General features: G+C 45.8%; 1 protein-coding gene across 2 annotated transcripts in view; it reads right to left on the reverse strand.

Annotated features, from left to right (window-relative positions):
- The window catches only part of AHCYL2 (adenosylhomocysteinase like 2), a 175,830-nt gene that overhangs the window by 77,703 nt on the left and 73,110 nt on the right, over positions 1–25,017 (reverse strand). The window contains exon 1 of one of the 2 annotated variants that reach the window (XM_060776370.2): positions 9,843–9,914. The exons of the other annotated variant lie outside the window; for it this stretch is intronic. Within the exon in view, the coding sequence (XP_060632353.1) occupies positions 9,843–9,899 (57 nt within the window). The 5' untranslated portion in view covers positions 9,900–9,914. Of the gene's footprint in view, positions 1–9,842; positions 9,915–25,017 lie in introns of those variants that run through there. 2 annotated transcript variants of the gene reach the window in all.

Raw genomic sequence — 25,017 nt, forward strand, 5'->3', positions numbered from 1 at the left:
ACCCTTGATGTCATCCAGAAAACACAAACGTAAGTCCTCTTCTGGACGTATGAGTAGCGTCCATTGAAAATCGGTTCTGCTGCAACCTTTTTTTCGGTGGAAATGCGCCCTCTGCTGCCAACTAACCTGGAGATCCCACCTGAATCTGCTCCCTACCTGGCCTATTCCAGGTATAATAAAGGTCAAGGCTGTGGCAAGTGGGGTTTATATACCTGTGGAATAATGTCCAGGGTGGGAGAAAGAACTCTTGTCTGTTTTGAGGCAAGTGTGAATGTTGCAATTGGTATTTAATTTAAAAACATCAAAATCATCCGGACGTCCCCTGGGCAACGTCCTTGCAGACGGCCAATTCTCTCACACCAGAAGCAACTTGCAGTTTCTCAAGTCACTCCTGACATGACAAAAAAAAGTAAATAAAGAGCAACACTTAAAAACGGGGAGGCATTCCAGACAGGAAACAACCACAGCCAGCAAACAGCTCCCAAAAAAGGATTCCCCCAGGCAGGAAGCAGCTAGGCTTTGAATCTGCAAGGCCATTCAATGCTAATCAAGGTCGTCAATTGCAATATTCACACTTTCCTCAAGCAGACAGTTCTTTCTCCCACCCTGCACATCATTCCACGGGTATGTAAACTTCACTTGCCTAGTTTCCAACAGACTTCACAACCTCTGAGGATGCCTGCCATAGGAAGCAGCCAGGCTTTGAATCTGCAAGGCCATTCAATGCTAATCAAGGTCGTCAATTGCAATATTCGCATTAAGTCCAGTCATGCCCGCCACTGGGGGTTGGTGCTCATCTCAATTTCTAAGCCAAAGAGCCGGCGTTGTCCATAGACACTTCCAAGGTCATGTGACCAGCATGACTGCATGAAGTGCTGTTAACTTCTCACCATAGCAGTACCAATTGCTCTACTCACATTTGCGTGTTTTTGTGGCACAGGGGAAATAGAAGACCTAACACACTATTTGCTACATTGCCCCTTGTACACTGACCCTAGCAAAAATCTCCTAGGATCACTCTTGGAAGAAAGGGCATCATGGCAACAATCTGCGGTGATCTGCGACTTGCTAGCAGATCATTCTAAAAATATAACACTAAAGGTTGCCACATTCGCAATCGCAGCCCAAAAGATCAGAGCCAAAGTAGCAAAATCCATACTGGGAGTCAGAAATGGAAATGGTTTAGAATGACACAAAGCAGACACTGTTATTGTAAGAACTTGTTTTAGTTTTAATTCTTGTTACGTTTTAAGTTTTATATTGGAAAGTGTTTATAAAGTTAGTATATTACTGATGTCATGGCCTATGGCTAGTACAATAAACAATTCATTCATTCACATTTATGTGTTTTCGAACTGCTAGGTTGGCAGAAGCTGGGCCTAACAGCGGGAGCTCACGCCGCTCTCTGGATCTGAACCTGTGACCTTTCGGTCAGCAAGTTCAGAAATGCTAATCAGGGTCACCAATTGCAATATTCACATTAAGTCCAGTCGTGCCCGACTCTGGGACTGTGGTGCTCATCTCCATTTCTAAGCCAAAGAGCCGGCATTGTCCATAGACACCTCCAAGGTCAACATGACTGCATGGAGCGCTGTTACCTTATCACCACAGCAGTACCTATTGCTCTACTCACATTTGCATGTTTTCGAACTGCTAGGCTGGCAGGAGCTGGGGCTAATAGCAGGAGCTCATGCTGCTCCTCAGATTCGAACCTGCGACCTTTCGGTCAGCAAGTTCAGCAGCTCAGCGCTTTGACCCACTGCTACACCGGGGGCTCCTATGCCTGATACATTCCAGGTATATGAGGTTGAGAACGACAAGAGCTGCCCTCCAACAACCCGCCTTCTTCAACACAGGGACAGGGAGAACATGTGGGTCTTGCAGAAATGAACACACACAAGACTGATTTTCCATGCACTTCCCTCAACATATCCATCCTTCCACAGTACAGCCTTGTGTCCATCTATATAAATAAAAAAATGTAATGTTCGTTTGTGGGATGAACATAACTCAAAAACCACTAGACGAATTGACACAAATTTGGACACAATACGCCTACTAACCCAAGGAGTGACCATCACTCCAAAAAATTAATTTTGTCATTTGGGAGATGTAGCTGCTGGGATTTATAGTTCACCTACAATCAGAGCATTCTGAATTCCACCAATGCTGGAATTGAACCAAACGTGGCACACAGGACTCCCATGACCAACATGGGCGTTGGTGGGCATTGACCCTGAGTTTGGGAGTTGTAGTTCACCTACATCCAGAGAGCTCTGTGGACTCAAACAATGATGGATCTGGACCAAACTTGGCACGAATATTCCATATGCCCAAATATGAACACAGATGGAGTTTGGGGGAAATACACCTTGACATTTGGGAGTTGTAGTTGTTGGGATTTATAGTTCACATACAACAAAAGAGGATTCTGAACCCCGCCATTAATAGAATTGGGTAAAACTTCCCACACAGAACCCCCTGTCTTGAAGGGATTTACTGGTGCGAGCCTCCCTTCTGCCTCACACGCTCTCCTTCACCCCGCACATGTGTACCACTGGGATTTATAGTTCACTTACAATTAAAGAGCATTCTGAACCCCACCAAGGACAGAACTGGGGCAACCCACACAGAACCCGCAAGACCAACAGAAAATACTTAAGGCCACCCAGTCCAACTCCCTTCAGCAGGGCAAGAAAACATCATCAAAGCTCTCCTGACAAAGAGCCATCCTGCCATAGATATAGATAGATATGATTCACACACAGAGAGATATAGTATCATAGATTTGAAAGGGACCCCTAAAGAAGGACAATGATATGTTGCAGGTTTCAGAGTGGGCAAACCAGACAATCTCCACATCAACACTGACAAAGAAACAGCAAGAAATACCATTTACCCACAAGCATAAAGAAATTACATATATTAGAAACCAGCACCATCTCATTTCTTTATTTTCCAGATCACCAGACTGGGCCACAGCAACACCTGGCAGGGGACAGCTAGTTCATTAATAAAGGTTCCAAAATATGAGATTTGGAAAGAAAATTCCTAGCTTTCTGGAATAGTTTCACACCAAAATGCACTTGAGCTATTTGAGCCTATAACCAGCAAACATTCATTCCAGTTGACAAATCGTCCTGGAAAACTGAAAAATCCAAGCTCCTGGGAAACCTTAGCTCTACGGATTGCCCAGATCACAGGCTTTGCTTTTCTATAGTGTCTCCTTATCTTGACTGCGCTCTCTCTGTGTGTCACAAGGGAGGCATTGTTTGCAGCCAGGGCTGCGGGGCTTGAGCAGAAACCTGGCGCCCAAAACTGAACCCTGTGCCTGGCTCTTGGGACGGGGCTGCAAAGGAAGCAACGTGCCAGTCGTCACCCAAGATTTCTTCACAGGCCAGGAACAGAAAACCACGTGGCCACAGACATCCAAAGAAGACATGCCTTGGGTACAGGGAACGATGCTTATCGCCTGCCCTACTTTCTCACGCGAAACAACATCCGCAGGACGCATCGGGAGGGAAGCATACCGAGGTGGCTTGCAGCCTTGGCCCTCCTGGTAAGGCATACCATCATCGGTTTCGTATTGGACAAAACAGCTTCATGGGAGAGGGTCATAAAAGGAAACTTCCCTCTTGTTATTGGAGAGAAGAGCTTGTTGCACTCCAAGCCAGGAAGCTCTCTGACTTTAAACACCACACAGCTGAGTAAAATGCAAGCAGTTTATTGAAGATAATTAAAAGCAGTAGCAGTAAAAAGCAATCCACAAAAATAGGTAAATTCAATTAGGTAGGAAAGAAAGATAGGAGCAACAAATCCAGGAAATAGTCCGTCAGAGTTCATGACAACAAATACTGGAACTTCCAAGGTAAAACCCCAAAACTTGAGCATGAATCAAACAAGGCAATTCAACATAGAAATAAAAAGGCACTTGATACAAAAATCTATCCAAGACAAGGCTTCCAGGGACCTGAGACAATGTCTTGACTCAATTCAAACATTGCTTCGTCTGGCTACAGATTCTGTACTTGAGACAATGTCTTGACTCAATTCCAACATTGCTTCGTCTGGCTACAAATTCTGTACTTGAGACAATGTCTTGACTCAATTCAAACATTGCTTCGTCTGGCTACAGATTCTGTACTTGAGACAATGTCTTGACTCAATTCCAACATTGCTTCGTCTGGCTACAGATTCTGTACTTGAGACAATGTCTTGACTCAATTCAAACATTGCTTCGTCTGGCTACAGATTCTGTACTTGAGACAATGTCTTGACTCAATTCCAACATTGCTTCGTCTGGCTACAGATTCTGTACTTGGCACTTTTATCCCCTAATCTACTGTATATCCCAAGCAACCAGGAAAGGAATTCTTCTCAACCTTGAATCTGCTATCAGTTTCTCCTGCAATCTGGCAGAGCGAGTGCATGACAGCCTGGTTTGTTTTTCTTTGCTGAGTGAAAGCATTTCTCCTCTCTACTGGCTCATTAATTTCTGCAGTTGGCCCAGGTGCCAAGTCTTTCTCAGGCTCGAAGCCTTGGGAATTCTCTGGTAGCAATTCAGGCCCAGGAAACAGACCATCATCCCCAAACCCTTCAGGAACATTCTCACCTGAAAAGTCACTTTGAACAGGAATTTCATTGTCATTCTCTGCATCTGGAGCAACCTCGTCATTAGACACATGAATCTTATTGTCACTCCCAACATCCACAGTTAGACACCTTTAGACACCATCTCAGGCTGAACTCCAACAGAGTTGACGTTTGAGGAGGGGGCATAAGAGAGAAACCTTCCTTGATTTCAATATTAAATCAAGGAGAAAATCCTCCATAGAATCATAGGATAAGAGATTTGGAAGAGACCACATGGGCCATCTAGTCCAATCCCCTTCTTCCATGCAGGAAAAGCACAATCAAAGCACTCCTGAGAGATGGCCATTCAGCCTCTGTGTTTTCAAAGGGCTTCATGACTGGAATAACTGGGTTGTTGTGAGTTTTCTGGAACCTGGATTTGGCCAGGTTCCAGAAGCATTCTTTCATGATGTTTCGCCCACATCTATGGCAGGCATCCTTAGAGGTTGTGAGGTTTGTCTCCCATCTTAGACATTATTCCACAGACATATAAACCCCACTTTCCTAGTTTCCAACAAACCTCACAACCTCTGAGGATGCCTGCCATAGATGTGGGTGAAATGTCAGGAGGGAATGCTTCTGGAACATGGCCAGACAGCCCGGAAAACTCACAACAACCCATCCATCCTCTGTTTAAAAGCCTCCAAGGAAGGAGCTTCCAGCACACTCCAAGGCAGAGAGTTCCATTACTCAACAGTCAAGAAGGTCTTCCTGAGGTTCAGGTGGAATCTCTTTCCCTGTCATTTCAATTCATTACTCCAACTCCGGGTTTCAAGAGCAGCAGAAAGGAAGCCTGCTCTCTCTTCCTTTGTGACACCCTTTCATATATAAATACATGGCTCTCATGTCTCCTCTCAACCTTCTCTTCTGTGGCTAAACAGACACAGTTCTTTAAGACGTTCCTCTTGGTCTCCAGACCATTGATTGTTCTAGATGTCCTCTGGACACATTCCAGCTTAGAGTCAATAGCTCTTCTGAATTGCGGCGCCCAGAATTGGACACAGTATTCCAGGTAAGGTCTAACCAAAGCATAATAGAGAGGAACCATGACTTCCCTTGATCTAGACCAGGCATGGTCAAACGTTGGCCCTCCGGGTGTTTTGGACTTCAACTCCCACCATTCCTAACAACCATGACTTCCCTTGATCTAGACCAGGCATGGGCAAACTTTGGCCCTCCCGGTGTTTTGGACTTCAACTCCCACCATTCCTGGAGGGCCAAAGTTTGCCCATGCCTGGTCTAGACACTAAACTTCTTCTGATGCAGCTCAAACTCCCATTGGCTTTTTGAGCTGCTGCATCACACTCTTGGCTCATGTTCAATTTGTTCTCCACCAACACTCCAAAATCTTTCTCAAATGGACCGTTGTTGAGCCAGGCATCACCTATCCTGTATCTTTGCATTTCATTTCTTCTTGTTGAAATTCATAGTTCCATCTTCCAGATACTTCTTACTCCCTTCTACAAAAGGTAGCTGCTTGCTTGGCATTCTCCTGCTTCAGACGAAAGATGTAGTGCCAAAGCTTTTCAAGGATTAAGTGGTTCAGATTCCAGCTTGCACCTAAAATGTCACATGAGTCAGAACCTTGGGAGGATTAACATGGGCGCTTTCAACGCTTTCCCATTCCCAATTGCAGCCTCTCTTTCTCTCTCATACACATCATGCACACAAACAATGGTCTGCATCATTTGTCCCAGAGATAATGAAGGACCCTTTCTACAAAACTGTGGCAATTGCCCAATGACTTGTGGTTTCTAATGGCTGAATGCTGTGCCCAGATTCCCTCTTCATCTGGGACTGTTCTCCAACCCTGGCCTAGAGTGCATGCCATCATGCCTTAAATCAGGCATGGGCAAACTTGGGCCCTCCAGGTGTTTTGGACTTCAACTCCCACAATTCCTAACAGCCTACCGGCTGTTAGGAATTGTGGGAGTTGAAGCCCAAAACACCTAGAGGGCCCAAGTTTGCCATGACTTAAAAACTAAGACCAACTAATACAACTTTAGGTGCGCAGCAACTCTATCCTCAGGAATGCAGGAGGTGGGGAGGTTGGCTATTCAGTTCTGTTGGGATTTTTGTGTGGCTTAACTCCACAAGCCCTTCCTTCTTTTATCTACTTTTATCTACTCCAATTGCCTGAATGTTTTGTATATAACGTAATAAGTTCAAAAACAAAAACACTTTAGATATAACCAAAGTTTTATTTTGGTCCAAGGAAATGCTGACTATAATGACAAACATTTATTTTGATACAGGATAATATTGAATACATATCTAAAGCAATTTTTTAATCTAGCACAGTTCTAATAATAATAATAATAATAATAATAATAATAATAATTCATCATTCGAAAATAAATCACTCCTCTTTATACCCAACTGGCCATTCTGGCTGAGGGATTCTAAGAGAGATAGGCCAAAAGTATACTTTTTCCAAACTCTGGACAAAAGTTAAAGAAGAAAAGAAGCGCACATGGAATAATGTTGAAAACTACTGTATACATGTACTCATGTGTAAGTTGATGTCATGTGACCGCGTTTCCATCTACGAACCCACACGTTCACTTCGGTCATCTGGAGAGGCCTTGCTTGTGATCCCACCTACGTCGCAAGCGCGCTTGGTGGGGATGCGGGACAGGGCCTTTTCCGTGGTGGCCCCCCGTCTCTGGAACACCCTCCCCAAAGACCTTAGACAGGCCCCTACATTGGCAGTCGTCAGAAAGAACCTGAAGACCTGGCTTTCCCGATGCGTCTTCCCAGAGTAGGAAATCTCCACTACCAAGTCCCATAAGCACTTTACCAGAACCAATGACTGCTGCATATCGCACATTGCACTTGCCCTAGAAGCCTCATATGCACCTCCTGTCATATCAGCACTTTTAATTCTTGTACCCATTACTCTGGCCCGGCCCAGTTTTATTGTGTTTTTAGTGTATTACTTCTTGCCTGTTGTTATTTTGCTTATTCTGTTTTAATTGTTTGATTTGTTTAGATTGTATTGTTATGTTGTGTGTTGAGGCCTTGGCCTGTGTAAGCCGCATCAAATCCTTCGGGAGATGCTAGCGGGGTACAAATAAAGTTTAATAATAATAATAATAATAATAATGTATAAATTGAGGGCAGGTTTTGGGAGCAAAAGTATGAATGTTGATATGACCCTTGGGTAAGTTGAGGCTCATTCCACAGAGATGGGGAGGCACCAATGCTAATTCAGAGGCCACCCACCCCTGGCCACCATTGCTGTTTTCCCACCCAGACATTCACAACAGAGAAAGTAGAGGGGGGCAGAGCTTCTTTTGGGTTCTCTTAGGATGGACCACACTCTTGCTTTTTGCCACTCTACTCACTCATTCTCCAGTGCCATCATCCCCTGGCAGCATCCAAAGGACATCCAGCGGCTTATGATACCATAAACCACCGCTTCCTCCTGAGAAAAATGTATAATATCACAAAGGACTACCGTCTCACCTGCCTCATAGGAAACCTGCTACAAAACAGGAGCTTTTTTTGTTGAGTTCCAGGGCCAGAGAAGCAGATGGCGGAAACAGAAGAACGGCCTGCCTCAGGGGAGCGTGCTTGCTCCATCCATGTTCAACATCTACACAAATGACCAGCCACTGCCAGAAGGGACAGAGAGTTTCATCTATGCTGATGATCGTGCCATTACCACTCAAGCAGGGAGCTTTGAGATGGTTGAACAGAAGCTCTCCAAAGCTCTAGATGCCCTTACTGCCTATTACAGGGAAAACCAGCTGATCCCTAATCCATCTAAAACACAGACATGTGCCTTTAATCTCAAGAACAGAGAAGCATCCCGAGCTCTGAGGATCACCTGGGAAGGAATCCCACTGGAGCATTGCAGCGCACCCAAATCCCTGGGAGTCACTCTGGACCGTGCTCTGACCTACAAGCAGCACTGCCTGAACATCAAACAAAAAGTGGGTGCTAGAAACAACATCATACGAAAGCTGACTGGCACAAGCTGGGGATCACAACCAGATACAGTGAAGACATCTGCCCTTGCGCTGTGCTACTCTGCTGCTGAGTATGCATGCCCAGTGTGGAACACATCTCACCACGCTAAAACAGTGGATGTGGCTCTGAATGAGACATGCCGCATTATCACAGGGTGTCTGCGCCCTACAGCACTGGAGAAATTACACTGCCTAGCCAGTATCGCACCACCTGACATCCGCCGGGAAGTAGCAGCCAATAGTGGAAGGACCAAGGCAGTGACATCTCCAGCTCATCCCTTGTTTGGGTATCAGCCAGAACGTCAACGACTCAAATCAAGAAATAGTTTCCTAAGATCTACAGAGACACTCGCTGGAACACCCCAGCAAGCGAGAGCCCAAAAGTGGCAGGCTCAAATCCAGAACCTCAATCAATGGCTGATACCAGATGAGAGACTCCCCCCTGGGCACACAGAAGACTGGGCGACTTGGAAGGCGCTGAACAGACTGCGCTCTGGCACCATGAGATGCAGAGCCAACCTCAAGAAATGGGGCCACAAAGTGGAGTCCACGACTTGCGAGTGTGGAGAAGAGCAAACCACTGACCACCTGCTGCAATGCACCCTGAGCCCTGCCACATGCACAATGGAGGACCTCCTTGCGGCAACCCCAGAGGCACTCCAAGTGGCCACATACTGGTCAAAGGACATTTAATCAACTACCAAGCTTGCAAATTCTGTGTTTGTCTGTTTGTTTGTTTTTGTTAAAAATGTAATATAAATGTCTGGTTGCTGATGACACGATAAATAAATCCAAAGGATGAGGACTCGAGATGACTCCTTCATCTTCTGGCCTTATCTAAACTACTGCCTTGTGCTAAGATGAAATCTGGGAGGAACATCTCCAGGAAGGATAAGGGAAACATGCTTCATCCTACAGCTTGGAAGCTGCTTGCGCATAGATCAGTTTGGATAGTTAAGCTCAGCAAAGACCTAAGGCCATGAACCAAAAGTGGTATCTGTTTTGGACTCAACAAGGTTCTGACCAAAGGCAAAGGTAAGCTTGGGCCCTCCAGGTGTTTTGGACTTCAACTCTCACAATTCCTAACAGCCGGGGAGTTGAAGTCCAAAACACCTGGAGGGAGAGCCAAAGTGTGCCCACATCTGCTCTAACCAAAGGCACACATGGAGCATGGTGTGGGTCAATTCAGCTGCAATGAAGACCTCATTAAAGAAAGTGGAATGGTGCGTCACTCACCATCCAGTCTGGCATGTGGAAAGCCGAGGCCCCTGCACTGCCGCTCCACTTCTCCATCGCAGACGGCGGTCAAATCTGATGCAGTTGCAGTCCGAGGCAGGAGAGCTTTGATTTGGATCTGAACTCCTGGTCTAACGTGATGTTTTGAAGGAGCTCAGAGGAGCTGCAACCTCTTTCAAGCTGTCTCTTCTCAGGTTGAACCTCCAGCTTGTTTCTGTCTGCTTCGAATCCAGGAGAAGAAGGGCGCCTGTATCTCTTACTGTGGCTTTTATCGCTTTCAAACGGCCACCTCCAAGAAGACGCCGCCCGCTTGATTTGGCTCAGGTTGGCTGTGGGCGACACGAAGGTGGCCTCGGTGGGATGAGTGAGTGGCCATCTCTCTTCCGAGGCCTATGTATGTACCCCCAGCGGAGTGCGTCACCCGACCAACCGATAGCAGGGATCAATACGGCGCAAGGCCAAGAAGGCAATTTACCCCACACATGGCCTTGCAAAACACACGTCTTCCCACATGTAGCTTGAGGGCTTGATGGCATTAAAAGTTCAGACGACCGGAGCAAAAGACCCCGTGGGATTTCCAGCAGCCGGGCACGAACACCTGGCGGTGGGCCAGAAAAGGAATACTTGGAATTAACTTCTCCAAAGCCTTGACTTTTGGGAGAACTGAAAAGCTATTGTTCTCACAATCTCTCTTAGGACCATTTGTTTGCTCAGAGCTCCATCTGCCGTGCAGCAGCAAAGGGAACATGATCGGCAAGTTCATCCCAGAAGGAAGCTGCATGGCTTGGAAGGCCCTTCTTCACACAGCTGCATTCGCCACTTAGCCTTCAGGGCTTCGGTTAGATCAGATGTGGGCAAACTTTGGCCCACCTACAACCATGGCCATATATCCTGGAAAAACCTACAACAACTTCAGGGTTTTGTTTTTTCCAAGGTCTTAGAAACTCAGGGCAGCCCAATCCATGATGATATATACACAAGGTATTTTGTTGTTTGTTCATTCAGTCTCTTCCAACTCTTCGTGACCACCTGGACCATCCCAGGCCAGAGCTCCCTGTCGGCCGTCACCACCCCAGCTCCTTTAGGGTCAATCCAGTCACTTCAAGGATCCCATCCATCCATCTTGCCCTTGGGTGGCCCCTCTTCCTTTTTCCTTCCATTTTCCCCAGCATCATTGTCCTCTCTAAGCTTTCCTGTGTCCTCATTATGTGGCCAAAGTACTTCATCTTTGCCTCTACTATCCTTCCCTCCAATGAGCAGTCAGGCTTTATTTCCTGAATTATGGACTGGTTGGATCTTCTCGCGGTCCAAAGCACTCTCAGAACTTCCCTCCAACACCACAGTTCAAAAGCATCTATCTACCTTCACTCAGCCTTCCTTATGGTCCATCCGTAGGTGATTATGGGGAATACTATTGCTTTAACTATGGGGATCTTCGTTGCCAGTGGGATGTCTCTACTCTTCACTGTTTTATCAAGATTGGTCATTGCTCTCCTCCCAAGAAGGGAACGTCTTCTGATTTCCTGGCTGCACTCTGTGTCTGCACTCATCTTTGCACCTAGAAATACAAAGTCTGTCATGGCCTCCATGTTTTCTCCCTCTATTTGCCAGTTATCAATCAATCTGGTTGCCAGAATCTGGGTTTTTTTATGTTGAACTGCAACCCAGCTTACATACTTTCTTCTTTCACCTTGGTTAGAAGGGTCCTCAGCTCTTCCTCGCTTTCGGTCATCAAAGTGGTATCATCTGCATATCTAAGGTTGTTAATGTTTTTTTCAGCCATTTAAACCCCAGCCTTGGTTTCGCCAAACCCTGCACATCGCATGATGTGCTCTGCAAACAAGTTTGAATAGGTTGGGTGAGCGTACACAGCTCTGCCGTAAGCCTTTCCCAATTTTGAACCAGTCTGTTGTTCCATGGTCAGTTCTGATGTTTGCTACTTGATCCTTATACAGATTCCTCAGGAGACAGACAAGGTGATTTGGTATCCCCATACCACCAAGAACTTGCCACAAGGTATGAGAGCCATAGTATCAATACTGCATCTGAAAAAGTGGATTTATATCCACAAAAGCTCACGCAACCACTTTAGTCTTATAGCTGCTGCCATATTCCTTTGTGGCCAGAAAACTGAGATGGAGCCAGGATGGAAGACGTCTATCATTAATTTACAACTTTGGGACGACCTCAGCAGAATATTCCTATAAAAGACTCAGTCTAATAATGCTCAAAGTGTGACCGACCTGAGGAGTCTGGTTCACCCGCTATGCTCTGCTCCATGGGAAGGAGAGTGATAGTATACTATGGAATGGCAGATCTGCAAGGGACCAGTCTGGTCACTTTGGGGCTTCTTTCTCAAGGGAAGAGGAAGAAGTGCGCTTTTGGAGTCTTGGGTTTTGTGCAGGGAGTCAGGTTCTGCTGTATGGAAAACCGAGATCTGGTCCTTGGCATTGTTCTTAGGGAAAGAAGGTTTGGCATTTCGGCGTTTTGAAGTTTTGGCATTATGGAAATTTTGGAACTGTGCGTTGGCAGGCTGCAGGAAATCAGGGTCTGGCCTAACAGGTGCTTCTCCGAGGAGGGAGAAAAGGATATGGTAATATTTATATGCCTGAGGATGAACGCGCGTACATGTGGTGTAAATGCTGACTGTTTGTTTGTTGACCAATGTAATTGTAAATCCAATGTAGTTGCATAGAATCTGTATGTCTGTATGCCCAATGTCATTCTTTGTCTAAACTTTTTCTGTAATCTGATATACCTCTCACATTGGAAATTGCAATAAAGAGAACCTATGCTTCTAAGTTATTGAAAAGTCATTCATGACACCTTTTCAGTTTAGCCTTCTTGTGAGATTTATGGTTTTGTTTGCTCTCAGACCCATTCACTGGTCTTTTTCACAATCCATGATTTCCTCTGCACCACAATTCAAGTCAGTTGATTATCTGAAAAAGAACCGTTTTTTGCTCACAGATCAATTTGGATAGTTAAGGTCCGCAAAGACCTGGGCCATGAGTCAAAAATCCTATCTGTTTCAGACTTGACAAGGTTCTAACCAAATGGTTACCAAACTTTGGCCCTCCCTCCAGGTGTTTTCGACTTCAACTCTCACTATTTTTGGTTCTCTACCACCACGGCCCTCCATTGATTTACCACACTAATTGGCCTACATTACATCTTTTCTTTCGCAAGCAGAATTTCATTCTCCCCTCTTACAAAGTCAGTCTTGGATGAGGCTGTGTTATCCTCTTCCCTTGTTCCAGGCTTAGTAGCACCTTCCCTTCTTTCCTTTATTGGTCCTTTGCAGTTGTATACAACCTGACTGTGAACTGGCCTTTTTAAAGGGGCATTTCCTTGGGCTGCTGTCTTGTGACCTCCGTGAAAAGAAACCTGCTCTGGCTCTTTCCTTTTGTGTCTCTGTTCTATTTTCTTTCCAAAAGTTCAGAGAGAGCTGCTTGCTGTCTAACTTACCCAAGACCTCTCTGACCCATTTCAATCAGAGTTTAGCATAGGTCCTTCCACCAACACAGCCTTGACTCAATGTACTAGATGATATTCTAGCAGCTAAGTCTCAGTATTAAACATCTGTTCTGATCCTGTTGGGCCTTTCTGAAGCCTTCAACACTTTGGATCATCATATTCACATCACTGACAATATCAGGGAACACTATGTCCTGGCTGAAATCTTTTTTTGCCTCTTTGCTCTTCTTCTTCCAAAACCTTTTTTGTAAACGTTGGAGTGCCACAAATACCAGTCTGAGATCCTCTTCTGTTCTCATTATATACTTTCCTTCTGGGACTTTTTCAGACTAGCCATCCCCTGCCATGTGTTGCTGTGGCTAAGTGTGTATATGTGTTGTGTTGTGTGTGTGTGTGTGTGTGTGGTTTTGTGCATGTGTTGTAATGCATTTTTTAAAAATTTTGGGCTTTTAAAGTCTCTTCTTCTGTGTTTTCCAGTGTTTTGATGAGTGATGGTCATTCGTTGGCCCGATAGATGGATTGTGTCCAAATTTGGTGTCAATTTGTCCAGTGGTTTTTGAGTTATGTTAATCCCACAAACTAACATTACATTTTTGTTTATATAGATCTGCTTTGTGATGCACACATTTCCTGTAGTTTTACATCAATTGATCGCCCTATCTGGAAGTCCATGATGGACTATTTGTTGTGTGTCTCTTTGTGAATGACACAAGCATGTGGACAATTTCAACAGAAAGGAGGAAATCATGAAAATGAACAAAATCTGGTTATCAGTATTAAAAAAACTCTAAAATTACAACAGCACAACAACAGAGAGGAAACCACCAAGGACATATAATCACCTCTCAACCAAAGTTTGCTCCAGGCACTGTCAGGCCATTATATGCTAATCAAGGTGGTCAGTTGAAACATTCACACCTAGCTCCAGCAGACAAGAGTCCTTTGTCCCACCCTGGTCATTCCACAGATATATAAACCCTTTTTCCTAGTTCCAACAGACCTCACTACCTCTGAGGATGCTTGCCATAGATGCAGGCGAAACGTCAGGAGAGAATGCCTCTAGACCATGGCCATATAGCCCGAAAAAACCTACAATAACCCAGTGATTCCAGCCATGAAAGCCTTTGACAATACATTGCTGTTTCAGTTGCCAGAAACCTCAGACACGACCATTTTTTTCCTGTGCAGCTTTGCTGGGCTGATAGCAATTTCCATCTTTTGACCATCCATAGAATCCATAGCTTCCTGGCTGTCAGGGCTGTCTATCTGATTGTCTAGACTGTCACACCAAGGTTACTGTTATAGCCTACTGGTGAGTTTGCCAATTCTTGGTCTTTCCTCCCTCTCACCTTAATTCTCTCTGAGTTGTTTGAAATCTTCCTACATGCTCACATATTTCTCCTCTCTGCCACACTGGTTAGGAGTTTGTGCCAAGGCCTGTTCCAATCTGTAAGTCCTGATACTTAGGGCTCTGCGTTCTAATCTCTGTCAGTACCAAGCAGCTTGGCTCACAGGGCATGCACAGCGTGGGAACGTAAGGTCTACAGACAAGGGATTATTTCTGCTCCATTGACTTGCGCACCTCTGCCAAGTCTGCAAGTCTTTCACGATTGGGCTCTGCACCTGTGCAACACTCTACCTCTGGGATACTACCTGCAGGTGGATTACACCTGTCTTTGAAAGATGCGGAAGACTGGATTAAGCTGCGCAGTTGTGCCTGAGGTTGGTGAGTTGTTAAGAGTTCTTATCTCTAAAGTATAGCACTTTATTGTCTTTACCTCTGCCTGTATTGATAAATGGTGGAAAAGCCAGCACAGAGCTTCATCAATCATACGTTGAGATAAAAAGGTATCACACCTTTGTGATCACTGTGGAATGTAATCATAGGAGATGGATATAACCCAGGCCTGGGCAAATTTTGGCCCTCCAGATGTTTTGGACTCCAACTCCCACAATCCTGGAGGGCCAAAGTTTGCACAGTCCTGATATAATCTGTATGACAGAAATAGAGAAAACAGGAAAGGAAGTCAAACTCTGCCAAGGATATAAGGTCCAACCATTTCATCAAGGATATGAGGTCCAACTAATTTGCCTTGTACACAATCCAACACCAGGCATGAGCAAAGCAACATAATCACCCTCTCCCCACTTCTTCTTATCATCCCCACAAGGTATGATCTGGGGAACACTCATTACACAGAGATAGGACCATACACCTTCCTACCACCCTTCTGCCCCACAAATGAGAATCGTTTTTCACAGGCTTACTATGGGCCAGGCAATACAGGTAGAGAAGCAGCCAACAATGCCATGTGGCAGCAAAGCAGCCAACAATGTCACAGCCAACAATGTCATGTGGCAGCAAAAAAGAGCTAACGCGATTTTGGTTTGCATCAATAGGAGTCTAGGGTCTAGATCCAGGGAACCCCTCTATTCCACCTTGGTCAGACCACTTTACCTGGAATCACACTGTGTCCAATTCTAGGCACCGCAATTGAAGGGAGATGTTTACAAGCTGGAATGTGTTCAGAGAAGGGCGACTCAAATGATCAAGGGTCTGGAGAACAAGTCCTATGAGGAGCAGCTTAAAGAGCTGGGCATGTTTAGCCTTCAGAAGAGAAGGCTGAGAGAAGACGTGAGGAGGGCCATGTATAAATATGTGAGGGGAAGTCCTAGGGAGGAGGGAGCAAGCTTGTTTTCTGCTGCCCTGGAGACTAGGATGCAATGGAACAATGAATCATAGAATCATAGAGTTAGAAGAGACCTCATGGGCCATCCAGTCCAACCCCCTGCCAAGAAGCAGGAATATTGCCCTGCTTCTTGGCAGGGCCTGACAGATCACCCCTGACAGATGGCCATCCAGCCTCTGTTTAAAAGCTTCCAAAGAAGGAGCCTCCACCACACTCCGGGGCAGAGAGTTCCACTGCTGAACGGCTCTCACAGTCAGGAAGTTCTTCCTCATGTTCAGATGGAATATCTTTTCTTGTAGTTTGAAGCCATTGTTCCTTGTCCTAATCTCCATGGAAGCAGAAAACAAGCTTGCTACCTCTTCCCTGTGGCTTCCTCTCACATATTTATGGCTTCAAACTACAGGAAAGAAAGGAGATTCCACCTGAACATGAGGAAGAACTTCCTGACTGTGAGAACTGTTCAGCAGTGGAACTCTCTGCCCCGGAGTGTAGTGGAGGCTCCTTCTTTGGAGGCTTTTAAGTAGAAACTAAATGGCCATCTGTCAGGGGTGCTTTGAATGTGATTTTCCTGCTTCTTGGCAGAATGGGGTTGGACTAGATGGCCCACCAGGTCTCTTCTAACTCTAGGTTTCTATGATACTATAGTGCTGATCAAGCTTATCGAGATGCAAACTTGATCCTTCCTCCACCTGAAGTTTCACTCTAGAATTAATTCTGCTGTCCTCCAAAGGAGAAAGCCGTAAATTATTGAATGCAGACCCTGCTAATGAGATTACCAATACCCTCTGCCGCTCAGAGGACAAGTTACAAAACAGGCAAAGTTGGAGTATGGGCGCCAGAGGGAGCTAGGGATCCACACAAATGACTGATCGCAGTTAAATCAAACCCAGCTAGTTGCAAAGAACATGACTAAAAATCCACACCTCTCTGTGGGAATCACAATGAATCAATAATGGGTGACTATTATCACTGTGGAGTGATTACGTTTGCAGGGTTTTATCAGCTTGGTCAAGGACTTTGAGAGATTTAACATAAGCTGGGCCAAACTAATGAGTTCATCACAGATAGGACGTATCGGGCCAAAAGATAGGGACTCCCACGGGAAATGTGACCTCATTTGAAGGAGGCATTGTGGTCCAAGTGCAGAAGACCTCACTGTTTAAAGCCCAGGATCATGAGAGGGCCTTTTGTGAGTTTCTGCATTCATCTCCAATCCTCTCTGAAATGAGGCAAATGCAGCCTCATTTTAAGATGTCAATATGGCCCAGGTCGTAGGTTCAAATCTGCCATATAATCCACATTATCTAATTGTACTGAATTACATGAATCTAAGGAGTCCTGGTGGCACAGTAGGTTAAACTGCTGAGCTGCTGAACCTGCTGGTCAAAAGTTTGCAGGTTCAAACCCGGGGAGCGGTGTGAGCTCCTGCTGTCAGCCCCAGTTTCTGCCAACCTAACAGTTCAAACTCCCAAATGTCAAAGTCTATTTCCCCCAAATTCCACCAGTATTCACATTTGAGCATATTGAGTATTCAGGCGAAGTTTGGTCCAGATCCATCATTATTTGAGTCTACAGTGCTCTCTGGATGTAGGTGAACTACAACTCCCAAACTCAAGGTCAATGCCCACCAAAACCTTCCAGTATTTTCAGTTGGTTATGGGAGTTCTGTGTGCCAAGATTGCTTCTATTCCATCGTTGGTGGTGTTCAGAATGCTCTTTGATTGTAGGTGAACTATAAATCCCAAATGACAAAATCAATCCCCCCCAACCCCACCAGTATTCAGATTTGGGGTATTTGCCCCAAATTGGGTCCAGTGAATGGGAATACATCCTGCATGTCAGATATTTACATTACAATTCATAACAGTAGCAACATCACAGTTATGAAGTAGCAACGAAAATAATGTTATGGTTGGGGGTCACCACGACATGAGGAAGTGTATTAAGGGGTCACAGCATTAGGAAGGTTGTCTATCACTGGTCTACCAGGAGCGCTTGGATTGTGTCGTCCCAAGGACTGGGTGGCCATTAGGTCTCTTTCAGTTTGATGATTATTTATTTATTTACCTTACTTCTCAGCCCGAAGGCGACTCACAGCGGTTCACAACAAATACGAACAGCAAAAATTCAGTGCTACAGTATAAAAACAAACAACCTAACACATTACACAATTAATAAACAGTTACTACAATACCCATTCACTGTCGTCTCATCATCAAAAACATGTTCCAGATTCGTCATCCATTGTTCCATTCCAGTGTTCATTGACCAATCATTGCACTAATTATTCGAACGCCTGCTCAAACACCCAGGTCTTCACTTTTTTGCGGAATACCATTAGAGATGGTGCTAGTCTAATGTCCGTAGGAACATTAGGGTTCCACAGCCGAGGAGCCACCACTGAGAAGGCCCTATCTCTCGTCCCCGCCAGCCGAGCTTGAGAAGCAGGCGGGATCGAGAGCAGGACCTCCCCGGAACATCTCAAAGTCCTGGTGGGTTCATAGGCAGAGATGCGGTCGGATAAGTAGCTTAGGCCGGAACCGTTTAGGGCTTTAAAGGCCAACGCCAGCACTTTGAATTGAGCCCGGTAGCAGATCGGTAGCCAGTTGAGATTGCATTGCATTCAGTCCGCAAATGCAATTTGCCAAGCTGTTTTGACACATGTGTGTACTACTGTGTGCCCACCTTATGCCAATTCATTTGCAATGCCCAAAAACCCAAATGCCTCGCTTAAACAAGTTACAGGATTCCTCAGCTAGCCCTGCCAGCAGTGCAAGTGTGGACAGAAGTTGAATTGTGAGTTTTCCCACTTCCTCCTGGCTGTGCCCAAGCTGAGGCGGGAGGGATGCCCAGCAGCCTTACTCGTTGGCACACAATCCCTGCTCTCCAGCGATGGAAATTCACAAGCCGCGAAGCTGTGAGATGCAAATCCCGGAATGTGCCACTGGAGCCCTTGCTAATTGCACAGAAAACAGCCCTGGCCGCAGGCACGTTCCTCTCGGGAGGGAAAAGCGCTAGCGTTCCAGATGACGTTCCCCCTTGGATTCCTACACACTGGGCTCAAACACTAGTCCCAAAGGGCTTGGGTGTGATGAGGTTGCCCGAGTGGCACACGAAGCTGAATTCCTCCTTGACTCATTGCCGCTCTTCTTACTCATCCTGCCTCGTTCTTGTGCAAGCCCACCCAGCCACCCCCACCCCATCTGCTGGATCACGCTGCCAATCTTTCACTATTTCCAGGACTCCTTCATGACAGCTAGGAGTTTGCTCTGTTGTTCGCAGGATGCCCTGGCACAGAGTGAATGTCAACCTTGTCAAAGCCAACGCTGCACCATTTTGAGTTAGGATTCAATTCTAATTATTTCCATCATTTGTACCCCATCCTTCTCAACCCTCGAAGGGGGACTCAGGGCGGCTTACATTGGCAACAATTCGATGCCATCACATATACAATACATAAACAATACACCACAACATTAAGGTAAAGGTTTTCCCCTGACATTAAGTCCAGATGTGTCCGACTCTGGGGGTGGTGCTCATTTCCATTTCTTACCTGAAGAGCCGGCATTGTCCATAGCCACCTCCAAGGTTATGTGGCCAGCATGACTGCATGGAGCACCGTTGCCTTCCCACCAGAGCGGTACCTATTTATCTGTTCACATTTGCATGTTTTTGAACTGCTAGGTTGGCAGAAGCTGGGGCTGACAGTGGAAGCTCACATCGCTCCCCGGATTTGAACCTGCGACCTTTCAGTCAACAAACTCAGCAGCCCAACGGTTTAACCCACTGTGCCACTGGGGGCTCCTATCACAACATTACACATTAAATAAAACCATTAAGTTAAAATCCATTTAAAAACATTATTAACAACCATGTAGCCAAACCCGGTGGCTACATTTCCTTTGCTGCCTGTGCCCCTGCTCAGAAGATTTCACCACACTTTCTGTCCCTGTGATCATTGGATTTTGGAAAATTTGGCTTGTTGTGGAAACAGGGATTGGAGAGGAAGTTTCAGTGGAGACCCCCTTTCCCCCATGATAATGATAATAAGGCTTTCAGGAGTGGATTTCATAGACTCCTGGAGTTAGAAGAGACCCCGTGGGCCTTCCAGTCCAACCTCGTTCTGCCAAGAAGCAGGAAATTTGCATTCAAAGCACCCCTGACAGATGGTTGTCCAACCTCTGTTTCAAAGCCTCCAAAAGTGGAGCCTCCACCACACACCGGGGCAGAGAGTTCCACTGCTGAATAGCTCTCTCATAGTTAGGAAGTTCTTCCTCATGTTCAGGTGGAATCTCCTTCCTTTCCTGTTGCTCCATTGCTCCATTGCGTCCCAGTCTCCAGGGCACCAGACTCCAAGGCAGAGAGTTCCACCACTGAACAGTTCATACGGTGAGGAAGTTCTTCCCAATGTTCAGGTGGAATTTCCTTTCCTGTGATTTGAACCCATTCCCCTGAGTCCTAGTCTCCAGGGCACCAGAAAACAAGCCTGCTCCCCTTTCACATATTTATGCATGGATCCTCTCCTGTCTCCTCTCAACCTTCTCTTTTGCAGGCTAAACAGACCCAACTCTTTAAGCTGCTCCTCAGGGGGATTATTCATGGTCTCCAGGCCTTTGATCCTTTTAGTCACCCCCTTCCTCCAGACTCCTTCCATCTTAGGGTCAATATCCCTCTTGAATTGCTTTGTCCAGCATTGACACAGTGTGATTCCAGGTGAAGAGATTTGACCAAAGCAGAATAGAGAGGCCCCAGGACTTCCCTCGATCCTTTGGATGCAGCCCAGAATCACGAAGCTTGATGATTATTTGCACAATCGCCAAAATCTGAAACAGCATGCAAGTCCAGCACTCACAAAAATGGCACATATCCACTTTTGTGGGTGAGCGTATTTTCCAGGTTTACAACGTTGACTTTTCAGAAAGGAGAGAAAGCACTTGGTGTAACATCTCTGAGAGAAAGCACTTGGTAGATTTCATCCAAGGAGGCTGCGGCTCACGTTGCTCAGGCCGTGCGTAACCCCATCTTGTTCTGGAAGGCCTTGCCAGGGGGAAATGGGAGAAGGGCAGCTCAAAGTGCTGGAGTTGCCCAACAGCATGAAACGGAACGTCTTGAGAGGACAAAAGTTCACCAAGGGCATGTTGCAGCTCATGCTTCTGATGCGGAGCTTCTAATTGCATGAGACCTGCACAGAAGCTGAACAAGAACACCAAATGCATTCCAATGCACTCCACCAATTCAAGGACTATTATGAAGGGGAGAGAATCAGACAAAAATCATTACAGGAAACTCTTAATGGGCAAAGACTTTCCAACTATCAATAAGCCATTACTTCATCTTCAGTCCTTGGCACAGAAGGGGATGCTATTGTTTTTTAAGATAGATGAGACTGACATGACATGCTGGTTGTCATATTGTTCATACTGGCTCTTCTTGCTCTTGTGGGTCCAAGAACGTCAAATCATGGCTGCCCACACTATCCTGTTTTAAAATAAAAGAGCAGCTGTAGAACAATTCTTCAAGGGCAGATAGAGAGACTGAAACACTCCCAAGCTATTTGGAGCCTCAACATTACTCAATGGAAAACAGAATTTATTTGTCGTGTCAGGGCAACCAGTCAATTGTATTACATTTTAAAACAGAAATATACAAACAAACAGACAAAATACAAAATTTGCGAGTTTGGTAGTTGATTAAATGTCCTTCGACCAGTAGTTGGCCACTTGAAGTGCTTCTGGTGTTGCTGCAAGAAGGTCCTCCCTTGTGTATGTGGCAGGGCTCAGGTTGCATTGCAGCAGGTGGTCAGTGGTTTGCTCTTCTCCACACTCGCATGTCGTAGCCCCATTGTTTGTTGCATGTTTGTAGCCCCATTTCTTGAGGTTGGCTCTGCATCTCGTGGTGCCAGAGCGCAGTCTGTTCAGCGCCTTCCAAGTCGCCCAGTCTTCTGTGTGCCCAGGGGGGAGTCTCTCATTTGGTATCAGCCATTGATTGAGGTTCTGGGTTTGAGCCTGCCACTTTTGGACTCTCACTTACTGAGGTGTTTCAGCGAGTATCTCTGTAGATCTTTGAAAACTATTTCTTGATTTAAGTCGTTGATGTGCTGACTGATACCCAAACAAGTGATGAGCTGGAGTTGTCTCTGCCTTGGTCATTTCACTCTTGGCTGCTACTTCCCGGCGGATGTCAGGTGGTGCAATACCGGCTAAGCAGTGTAATTTCTCCAGTGGTTTAGGGCACAGACACCCCGTGATAATGTGGCATGTCTCATTAAGAGCCACATCCACTGTTTTAGTGTGGTGAGATATGTTCCACACTGGGCATGCATACTCGGAAAACAGAAGAAAGCAATAGACAATTGTTCTGCAAGACAATGCACCAGGTCACAACTCACATGTTGCCTAAATGGAAGCATGCTCCTGTGGCTTTAAAATTCTTTCGCATCCCCTTTATTGATCCGACCTTGCATCATTGGACTTCCACCCCTTTCCAGGAAGGAAGTTAATCTTGAAGGGCAAGCATTTTCCAGATGATGAGACTCTGATTTCCAAAGCCACAACATGGCTTTTGGAGCAACCTGTCAACTTCTACAAGCGAGGTGTTTACAGTTGCTTCAAAAGATGGGAGAAGTGTGTGTGTGCCTGGGTGGCATCCATGGAGAGCCACCTAGTCCCAAGGAGTCCAGCACTCAAACCAAACAGTGGACTTCCATGAAAAATGTCCCCTGACCCACTTCCTGTGGACTGAGAGCAACGAAGCTTGGCCAAGTTTTGTTGCTCTCAGTCCACAGGAAGTGGGTCAGGGGACATCTTTCATGAAAGTCCATTGTTTGGTTTGAGTACTAGACTCCTTGAGACTAGATTTTGGATTTCCACTCAGCCACGGAAGCCCCCTTGGTGCCCTTGGGCAAGGCTTGCCTTGAGTAAGGCAAGCATCTTCTGAGTACATCTTGCACACAAAATTCAAGCAGAGGATTGTCATATGTCTAGGAGTCAAAATAACCACCACAACAACAGCAACGTGAAATGGCTGGAGTCTCTTGAGTCGCAACCTATCTCAGCCTCGGAAATCCACGTGGTCCCCTTGGACAAGTCACTCTCAGCTTCAGAAGAAGGGAAAGCCTCTCCTTATAAACCTTTCCAAGAAACCCTTAAAATAAGATTGTCACAGATCATAGTCAACATGAAGGCCTAGAACAGTGGTTCTCAACCTGTGGGTCCCCAGGTGTTTTGGCCTACAACTCCCAGAAATCCCAGCCAGTTTACCAGCTGTTATGATTTCTGGGAGTTGAAGGCCAGAACATCTGGAGACCCACAGGTTGAGAACCAGTGGCCTAGAATCACATGGTTGGAAGACTCCCCCAAGGACCATCCATTGCAGCCCACTGCCAGGTGGGAAGACACAATCAAAGCCCTCTTGACAAATGGTCATCCAGACTCTGCATAAAGACCTCCAAAAAGAAGATTCAGTTGGACATATTCCATGTTCCACTATTGGAACAGCTCTGAATGTCAGAAAATTCCAAACAAAATTTAGGTGCAATCTCTTTTCCCGCAATTTGAATCCATTGCTCCTTTGTGTCCTGATCTCAGCAGAAAACAAACTTGCCCCTTCCTCCTCAATGGGTAAGGTAAAGGTTTCCCCTTGATACCAAGTCTAGTCGGGTCCAACTCTGGGACTCTGGTGCTCATCTCCATTTCCAAGCTGAAGAGCTGGGGTTGTCTGTAGACACCTGGCATGACTGCATGGAGCACCATTACCTTCCCACCGAAGCGGTACCTATTGATCTACTCACATTTGCATTTTTTTTTAACTGGTAGGTTGGCAGAAGCTGGGGCTAACCGCAGGAGGTCACCCCACTTCCTGGATTTGAACCGCCGACCTTTCGGTCAGCAAATTCAGCAGCTCAGCGGTTTAACCCACTGCGCCACTGGGGCTCCAATCTCAACAGGACATCCTTTCAAATATTTACTATAGATTATGATTCACAGTTGATTATGTTTTGAGGGGAGTAATCCTGTAATACTTGTTTATAAATGAAAAAATAATACGGTTTATCCATCCTAAGCAAAGTTTTCAGTCTCAGAGTGGGAAGACTGGGAATGATGGACAAAAGCAGGAAAAAAGAGAAGTGATAAGCAAGAAGAGAAGACACGAGATAGCACAAAGCTCTCTTTTTTTTACTTTGTTTTGAGAACACCAAGCCTAGGAATCCAAACCCAAAAGCTGACTCATTCAAGCACACACTGGATAGAGATGCATTTGGGGGAGATGCATTCAGCAGTGGGGATTCGCATGATGCACTGAGCACACACTGTTTAGTAATTCACTGGGAGCATGAGGAAACTAGTCCTGCGCACATGTTCACCCCAGGGAATGGTCCAATGAGCACCAATCAAGGAAAGTTTATCACCCCGCTTATGTGTTAAGACGTGAACATTTGCCCCCTTGGGCCACCCTGGCTGTGCCACTGGGGTCTTCTTACTATTCTTAGTGCCTGGGCTTAACTGGGCTTAAGTCAAGTAAGCTATATCCCCTGTGAGACATAGAGCTGCCTGCCTTTGCCAGAGAGTCCAGGTTACAAGATTTACGTTACCCTAAAACAGTGTTTCTCAACCTGGAGTTTGGGACCCCTGGGGGGTGTCAGAGGGGTCGCCAAAGACCATCAGAAAACACAGTATTTTCTGTTTGTCGTGGGGGTTCTGCGTAGGAAGTTTGGCCCAATTCTATCGTTGGTGGGGTTCAGAATCCTCTTTGATTGTTGGTGAACTATAAATCCCAGCAACTACAACTCCCAAATGACATGTCTATTTCCCCAAACTCCACCAGTGTTCACATTTGGGCATATTGAGTATTCGTGCCAAGTTTTGGTCCAGATTCATCATTGTTTGAGTCCATGGTGCTCTCTGGATGTAGATGAACTACAGCTCCTAAACTCAAGGTCAATGCCCACTACACCCTTCCAGTATTTTCAGTTGGTCTTGGGAGTTCTGTGTGCCAAGATTGGTTCAATT

The sequence above is a fragment of the Anolis sagrei genome, chromosome 5 (genome assembly GCF_037176765.1).
Source record: "Anolis sagrei isolate rAnoSag1 chromosome 5, rAnoSag1.mat, whole genome shotgun sequence".
NCBI classification, from domain to species: Eukaryota; Metazoa; Chordata; class Lepidosauria; order Squamata; family Dactyloidae; genus Anolis; species Anolis sagrei.